The 9331-nt window shown below is 41.2% G+C and overlaps 2 protein-coding genes across 2 annotated transcripts in view; both read right to left on the reverse strand.

The window, feature by feature from the left end:
• Positions 1–2347, reverse strand: part of LOC107484212 (uncharacterized) — a 3643-nt gene extending 1296 nt beyond the window's left edge. The window contains exon 1 of the mRNA XM_016104832.1: positions 2235–2347. Within this exon, the coding sequence (XP_015960318.1) occupies positions 2235–2347 (113 nt within the window). The remainder of the gene's footprint in view (positions 1–2234) is intronic.
• A 5968-nt stretch (positions 2348–8315) lies between these two features.
• Positions 8316–8957, reverse strand: LOC107484211 (uncharacterized). Its single transcript, XM_016104831.1, has one exon. It carries the CDS (start codon positions 8955–8957, stop codon positions 8316–8318), a length of 642 nt encoding a protein of 213 aa, XP_015960317.1.
• Between the last annotated feature and the right edge of the window lie 374 nt (positions 8958–9331).

Here is a 9331-nt window from a genome sequence, read left to right on the forward strand (position 1 = left end):
AACACCATTGCAATTCCTCCGACAACGGCGCCATTTTGAAGATTGGATTTTTGACGGTTTAGAATTTCACAAATGAATTCTCGTTGCAAGTATAGTTTCTAAACCAACAATAATCCTTTCATACAAAAAGTTGTTTGTCACTAGTACAAACCCCTAAAATTTATAAACCAAAGTATTGGAACCTCGGGTCGTTCTCCCTAGGAATTACAATGAAGTGTCTTGTTACTGGTTGTGAGTTATTTTGGGGTTTTGATAAGAAGCATGAAAGATAAATAGCAAGAAAGTAAACTAAGGCCTAAAAAGGTCTTGGCAAGGGTTGGTGGTCAAGGATCTCTATCCTAATCACTAACCACAATATGAGAATTGGCAAGGATTAATCTCATTAAATCATCCTCTAACTAGTAGTAAAGGAAAGTCAAATGAGCTATATCAATCCTAGTCCATAAGTCCTAATGCTCCACTAATTCAATTAGTGAGAACTAGAGTCAATGGATCCCAATCATCAATTACTTGGGCATTAGTAACTCAAGAGTTCCTAAATTACCTCTCCAAGCCAAGAGCATAAAATTCTATTCTAAAATCCAACCAAGCATTTCATCAAACACTTGGAAGGCACAAAAGAAAAGCATAGTAAATTGACACCAAGAATGAAATCTAACAACAATTATTGAAAGGAATTAACAACAACAATCAAAAGAAACACATTTATTATGAATTACCTTGAACAACAATCAAAAGAAACACATCTATTATGAATTACCTTGAATTGAATTGGAAGAAAGTAGAAGAAACAAAAGTAGATCTCAACAAAAACACAAGAACAACATAAAGGAAATTACAATAAAAGAATGGAAGAAGAATGAATCTAACAACAAGGAATTGAGAAGTAGAAGTAGAAGAAAGCAATGATTAGAACCTAGATCTAAGAACTAATCCTAATCCTAATCCTAATTCTAGAGAGAAGTGAGAGCTTCTCTCTCTAGAAACTACTTCTAAACTAATCCTAATGAGTGGAAATGGACTAATCTCCCTTTGCTCTTCAATCCTTGGCTTTAAATAGCAGTTTAGGCACCAAAGTTGGTTGGAATTGGGCTACACAACCCTTGAGAATTTGTTGGTCACGTTTTCATTAGAAAATCATAAACCATCACCGACGCGTACGTGCACAGCACGCGTACGCGTCCATGGTGTGATTCGCAAGGTGCGCGCAAGCGCCAGGTGCGCGCGCGCGTCCATGGGCGAGTTCAACTTCTTTGACTTTTCATGATTTCTCCACTTTGCATGCTTTCCCTCTTCACTCCTTTGATCCATTCCTAGCCCTTTTCAATCTGAAATCACTAACAAACATATCAAGGCATCTAATGGAATCAAGGAGAGTTAGATTTAGCTATTTTAAGTCCTAAAAAGCATGCTTTCACTCTTAAGCACAATAAAAGGAGAAGTTATAAAACCATGCTATTTCAATGGATAAATATGGGTAAAAGGTTATAAAATCCCCTAAATCAAGCATAAGATAAACCTTACAAATGGGGTTCGCAACGCAACCGCTTGACACATGCGATCGCGTCACTTATGACAAACTACCACCCACGCGTCCGCGTCATCCATGCGGCCGCGTGATATGGAAATCGGCGAAAAGATCCAACACCCAGAAAGTTAGGCTGGAATCATGCGGCCATTGTGCGCTTCGCACAAATGACCCACGCGATCGCGTCCCTGACGCGATCGCGTCACATGCACAAACACTAATCCCACACGACAGCGTGAGCGACGCGATCGCGTCACGTGGATAGCGCACCACCTGAAAGGAGACAGAGAGTTGCGCTGAAGCGACGCTGGAATTGTGCGTTTCTCACGATTTCCAGCAACGTGATCGCATCGCCTACGCGATCGCACCATTCATTATTTACCAATCCCATGCGATCGCGTCAACCAAGCGATCACGTCAACCCCCATTTCACCCCAGCCACGCGACTGCGTGCTCCCCGCGATCGCGTGGATTCAAATTTACTAACCCCCCAGTCACGCGAACCCTACCCATTCGCGTCACCCTCCCAACCCTTTTCCTTCCTCTCTTTTCTCCACAACCACCACCCACAACTTCGAGCAACCACCACCGCCCACCGCAACTCCCGACGACCACCCAGAACCACCACCACCACCCTCAACCCCTATCCGCCCACAACCACCACCCTCAACCCCCGTCCCAACCCTTTCCCTCCTACCCCCATTACCCTTCCCGAAGCCCCTGCCTCTGAACAGCCACCACCGCCGCCGCACAACCTACCTCCGCAGCATCGGACGCCACCACCACCATCCCCCAGCCACCTCTCTGCCCCGCCTTCATTCATACACCCACCAGGTTCCGTAGAACGCCACCCTTCTATCATTCTTAGTTAATTCCATATTTTTTCTGTTTATGTTTATCATTAGGCTAGTTAGATATGCATGTTGTAGTGGATTCTAGGTTGTTAGGTCGCCTAGGATGTGGTTAGTGGATTTAGGCCTGATTAATTGCGATGTTTGTGCTTCTTATTTTCTAATTTTCGCAATTCTGCTGTGCTGTTCGTACTGCTCATATGCTGTAATTTCTTGCTTTCGTGCTGCTTTTTACACTCCTTTTCATGTTCATATTCCTTATATGTGATTGCAGCTATATTTTATTTCATATGAACTATTATGATTGCTGTTTATTTTCCGAGAACATCCGATTTTAGCCAGAATGCTGCCCAAATTTTCTGTAAAATGTTTTGTTTCCATTCATGTCTTGGTTTTGGGTACTTTGAACTCTGCTTTACTCTGCTTTTACCCAACTAATTCATGGATGACAGGGCACGCTTTCTTATTCTTTTTAATTTCCTGGTTTATAAATTACATCTTGGATGATTCAATCACACTCTTTGATATTTTCATTTGATTCATCCCTAACTTCCTTGTTTAAATTTGAGTTATCTGTTGCTTTTATTTGTGAACTTTCGTTACTTAGAAAATGTTCATCATACCACCTACTTTACCCATTTTTTTTCCTAACTCATTAATTTTAACCTTCTAACTCTTTTTCAATTCTAACCAAACCTAACCTTTTAAAACATTTTTTCCTGGTTTCTCACTATTCTCTTTAACATTCTAACCATGGCATGATGATCATTCTTCCTAAATAACATGAATTCTAAATACACTATGGATTGTGCATATCTTTTCTCGGATTTCAATTCCTATACAATCTTTACTGCACATTGCTTAACTCTATTTTCATTCTTTTATTGCCCCTTTGCCACTATATGCTTAGTTTGCTATTTGCCTAGTTGTTTTCCTGTTTTTATTATATCCTGGCTTTCTACTTTTTAAGATGTCAGATTCCCAAAGAAAAGGAAAAGGAAAGGCTACCACTGGCAAACGAAAAAGAGGAGAATCCTCGGTGTCTATCTTAGACATCCTGCATGATGACTCCGCGCGGGAGAAACACTTTACCGCGCAGGAGAAGGCTGACCAGCTACTCCCTGCTACTGATCCCTTAAAGTTTGCAAACCGATACTGCGAGTTGAAATATCCGGCGTTTGCAACCTCCAGGAACCTGTACTTAGAGCGGACTCTAAAAATCCCAAAAGAACTCTAGCAATACACCTCTGATCAGATCAAAGAAAGAGGCTAGTTCTTCCTGGAGAGAAACCTGACAGAGGTCAATGCATCTTGGGTAAGGGAATTTTACTACAATTATTTCAAAACTTCCCTAGATGCAGTGAACCTAAGAGGGAAGCAGATTCTAGTCACTGAAGAGGCCATTGAGGATATTTTGCAGCTTCCGCATAAATCCGATCAGCCTGATGGGTACAAAAAGGCTGAGGAGGACATGCGTTTCATGAAGTTTGATTGGGATGCTGTCAAGGCAAGGATAGCCCTTGACCCGACTATTCCATTGGAAATGGGTCAGGACACCACCATGCCTAAGGGAATCAAGAGGATTTACTTAAATGATGAGGCTCGGCTATGGCATCAGATCTTGAGCAACTATGTTATGCCGAGTACCCATGAGACAGAGATACCGGCCGCTATGATCACCCTCCTTTGGTGTGTGATGGAGGGTAAGGACCTGTACCTGCCACGTTTTATCCGGTCCTACATGGCCAGGGTCTACATCCGAGGCACTCTCCTCTTTTCGTATCTGATTACCCAGCTCGGACGTCGAGCTGACGTATCGTGGGAGGACGCCGATGAGAGGCCACCTGCTGCAGACTGCAGGAAGATTATCCCTCACAGCAGGAACTTTCTAGCTTTGGGCTACAGACCTCCATTCTTCTCATCTTCCGGTGATACAGCCACACCATCTGCTGGCCCTTCTTCCTCCACAGCTACCCCAGCTACCCTTGGTACCACTACTGCACCTCCACCTGCCTCAGAACCAGTTTATCACCTAGTTCACCACTTGTTTCAGCAGCTAGACGAGATGGAGTGCCGCAATTGGCACCGGTATGAGAGATCTGAGCGTCGCAGCAGGCGACGCTATGAGTACCTGAAGTTGTTGATCCGATCTGGCGGTGACATCCCCTCCGTGCCTGACACACCATCAGAGCCATCTGAGGAGGAGGCGGATGAGCACGGGGAGGAGACCCATCCACAGAGAGAGGCTGCGCAGGCAGGCTCAGAGCAGACCGCACCCCAGCAGGAGGACCCACCTCAGATTCAGGCTGCAGACTCCGAGATCCCCATTCAGTCAGCACCTCCTCCGCAGCAGGCAGATCCTCAGACCACTACCACAGAGACTCCGGCTACCCATCCTTCCGGAGATGACACTCCTTCACACCCAGCTTGAGTGAGCATCGAGGACGATGCTATTCTTTAAGTGTGGAGAGGTTGCTATCTCTGGCATATCTTTATTTTGGTGAACCACTACAAACTCTCTCTTATTTTGTTCATTTTCTGTATTTTTGCATATTTTTCTCTTTTTGCTTTTTATTGTACTTTTTGCATTTTGCACTTTGAGCTATATGTATACTATTTTGGATATTTTAGCTTGATTTGCACATTAGTTTACTAGTTATATTTTAAGTGGATTAATTAGTATATTTTACCCTTTTTAGCATATGATATTAATTTAATTGAAAATAAAAAGGAAGTAAGCTAGAGACTTTAACAAAATCAATCCACACACCTTGTATATATAGCATTACATGTAGTTAGTAAACAACATTTCATCAAAGAGAAACACTAAAACTTTAAAGCCATCCAATATATATTTTACATTGAGTATAATGCAAACTCTTGATTTCTACTTGCATGACACACTTAAGTGATATATGATTTATGAGTTTGAGAACATACAACCTGTGAGTTTTGAGCTTAATTATATGGTTACATTTAAACCATAATATTTTATTCCTGTGTGTTCCATCCTCTTTTTTTTATTCTGGTGTTCTTTACTTTGTTTTAATCTATATGTCCAGTTATAGAATATAGATACATACCAAGAAAGTGATTGAGGCCTTGTTTGATTTTAACTCACTTATCCCAAATAAAGCCTACCTTTTACATCACCCTTGTTAGCCCACTTGAGCCTTTTAATCCCTTCTGTTTTATAACCACATTACTAGCCTTAAGCAGAAAAAAACAAAATAAAAATCTCAAGTTGAATCCTTGGTTAGCTTAAGATAGATTTTGTTTAATATTTAAGTATAGGAAATTTTATGGGAACATAGAATGATAGAAAGTAGGAAATTAAATTAAACAAGTCATGTGAAAATAATTTGGGAAACATGCTCATGTGAAGTCAAAATAAATTAATTACCATGTGTAGAAAAAAAATTTAGTATTTGAAAAAAAAAAAGGGATACAAAAAGAATTCCCCAAATGCAAAAAGCGATGCACATGGTATAAGAACAAAATATGAGCATGTAATATAAAAAGTGAAAAAAATATGGAAAATAGGTAAAGAGGCTTAGCTTTACAAAGTATGTATGTTAGGTGAGATCTTAGACTAATCAAGGATTCACTTAATTAGCTCACTTGACCTTATACATATACCCTTACCTTTACCTTGGCCCCATTACAACCTTAATTAAAGACCTCATTATTTTTGTATGTATGTATTCTATAATTGTTTATTGATTAGATAAAGAACAAAGCTATAGAAAGTAAGAATAAAAAGAGGAATAGAGTGATTAACCCAATAAACACTAAGTGACTAAAGAGTAAACACAAAATCCAACGAGGGTTCAAAAACTCATCATCATATATCACTACTTATATTGTTAATTGTCTTGCAAGTTTGAAAAATATATTATTTACCCATCTCAATTGTAAAAGTGCTTTAACATTATCTAAGGTTGGCTATACATATTTAATTCCTTGAGAATGTAAATTAATTTAACTACATGTAAAGCTCTATATATAAGTGAATAATAACTAGATTTGCATGACTCATTTAGGTAGATGCATTTAGAATAGATTGCATTGCATGAGATTCCACCACTTCACCTTACTCTTTATCTTGGATTTAGCATGAGGACATGCTATTGTTTAAGTGTGGGGAGGTTGATGAACCCATATTTTATGATATAATTTGTGCTGAATTTAAGTGTTTTATTCAGTCCTTTACCCACTTATGCATGTAAAATTGTATGTTTTTACTTTCCCTTCCTTATTATGTGATGTATGTGAAAAATATGTTTTTTAGGCTTTAAAAATATTAATTTTAATTATCTTTTATTGCCATTCGATGCCGTGATTCGTGTGTTGAGTAATTTCAGATATTCCAAGGCAGGAATGACTTAAAGGATAAAAAGGAAACATGCGAAAATGGAAGGAAAGCTTGAAACGGAGTTCTTGAAGAAACTGGCAGCGACGCAATCGCATGGGCGACGCGGCCGCGTGTCAGTGCGACGAGAGTGCGACGTGAACGCGTGACTGACGCTATCGCGCGCCTTGAGAGAAACGCATATGACGCGGACGCATGACTGACGCGGCCGCGTGACATGGAAAACTCCAGATGACGCGACCGCCTAACCCACGCGGACGCGTGACAGAGGCCACGCACCAGAAATTGCAGAAAACGATCCCAGCATTTTTTGAAGCCTTTTTCGGCCCAAATCCAAGTCCAGAAGGCACAGACCAGAGGTTATGAAGTAGGGGAATGCATCCATTCATATTATGTTTTGATAATTCATAATTTTGAGTTTTAGATGTAGTTTTTAGAGAGGGAAGTTCTCTCCTCTCTCTTAGGATTAGGATTAGGATTAGAATTTATTTTAGGATTAGGATTTCTTTTCACTTCAGGATTATTTTATCTTCATCAGGTTCAATAATTTATGTTTTTCTTCTACTTTTATTTACTCTGATATTTTTAATTGTGTTTGATTGATGTTGCCCAATTGGCTGATGATATTGTCCATGTTAGAATTGACATTTTCTATTTAATATAATTTGAGGTATTTCAGACTCATGATTGCCTTTCTTTAATTTTAATTTAGATTATTTACTATTGGCTTTAATTGATTAACTGGAAGCTCTTGAGTTCTCAACTATTCATGATTGATTGGTATGTTGGCTAATTAACTGGAATTCCACTAACTCTAGCCTTCCCTTAGGAGTTGGCTAGGACTTGGGAAATCTAACCAATTGGTTCACTGGACTTTCCCTTGCTTACGCAAAGGTTAACTAAGTGGGATTAACTTCCATTCTTAAAGGAGTAACTAGGATAAGACTTCCAAAATTTCATATCTTGCCAATAGTTTATTTTATAGTTATTTATTTATTTTAATTATCATTTGAATTACTTGTCATACTTCTTCCTTATTTCCAAAACCCCTAATTTTACCTTTTTCATAGCCAATAATAAGAACATACCTCCCTGTAATTCCTTGAGAAGATGACCCGAGGTTTAAATACTTCGGTTATCAATTTATTTAGGGGTTTGTTACTTGTGGCAACCAAAACGTTTGTAAGAAAGGTTGATTGCTTGGTTTAGTAACTATACCTACAACGAGAGTTTACTATAACTTCTAAACCATCAATCTTCAGTTCTTCAGTGTTTTTTAAGTCGAAACAGTCTTGTGTCTTGTGCCCGTATCCTCGGTGGTAATCGCAGTATATGGTCTTGTTGCCGCCTGTTTGTTCCTTGAGTTGTCGGGCTTTCGGGAGGATACGCCGGTCAGCTATTTGGTGGTAAATCTCGATGATTGTGCCAGCAGAGGGGTGTAATTTGAGAATTTCCCAACTCTGGGGGTCGGTTTATGTTTATCGGCTTTGGATTCTCCTTCTGGTTTTCTCTTAGTAGGGCATTGTGTCGAGGCGCTGTGCTGCCGTTTATCATCAGCTACGACCTAGCTTACCTCTTCGTCGTTTATATATTCCTTCGCGACGCTCTGAATCTCGTGCATAGTCCAGATTGGTTTGGTGGTGAGGTGTTTCCGGAAGTCTTCATTCATGAGCCCGTTGGTTAGGCAGAGGCTCGCGACTGAATCCATGAGTCCGTCAACCGTCAGGCACTCATCGTTGAACCGGTCGAGGTACTCTCTCGTAGATTCGTCTTGTCTTTGAGTGACTCCCAACAAGCTAATGGGGTGTTTGGCTTCTGTTATTCTAGTGGTGAATTGGGCCATAAACTTCCTCAAGATATTGTGGAAGGTGGTTATAGACCCGTTGGGGAGGGCATTAAACCATTTGATTGCGGGTCCAGCTAGGGTTACCGGAAAGACCCTGCATCGGACCGCATCTGTGGATCCTTCCAGATTCATCTTGGCCTCGAAGGCCCTTAGGTGTTCCTGGGGGTCCTTGGTTCCGTCGTACTTCATGTTCGTGTGTTTGTCGAAACCCTTGGGGAGTTTCGCCCTTAAGATTTTCTCCGTGAAGGGAGTGGCTCCCATTATCACGTGCTCATTACTCGTGCGTTTGGATTCACGATCACGGTGGTCATCGTCCTCGTCGCGCTGGAGTTCTAGGTCGTGGGATAACGCTGCGCTCATGCCTTTTGCTGTGACGTTGTTCGGGAGACCTGTGACAACTGGCCTCACGGTGGGACCTTGATCTGGAGGTGGCGTGGCTTCCGTCCTCTGTGTGGTGTCCTTCCTTGGCGGTCACCCGGCCTTCGAGTTCCTATACTCGGAGGCAGAGGTCCTAGATTATTTCGGCGGCCTTGCCTCATATGTTTTTGGGAGCCCGTGTTTCAATGATTATGGAGCCGTTTTCTTTGTTTTTTGGAGGGGTAGTCTGGCGAATAGCATTTGCTATTCTTCCGTGGGTGTGGGGTGTGAACTCTCGGTGTTCGAGAGTTGGGTTCCTCATTTAGGAGTTATTCTGGCAGCTTGGGATTGCACCTCGGAGACATCCGCCATTCCGT

Source organism: Arachis duranensis, chromosome 4, assembly GCF_000817695.3.
Source record: "Arachis duranensis cultivar V14167 chromosome 4, aradu.V14167.gnm2.J7QH, whole genome shotgun sequence".
Lineage (NCBI taxonomy): Eukaryota > Viridiplantae > Streptophyta > Magnoliopsida > Fabales > Fabaceae > Arachis > Arachis duranensis.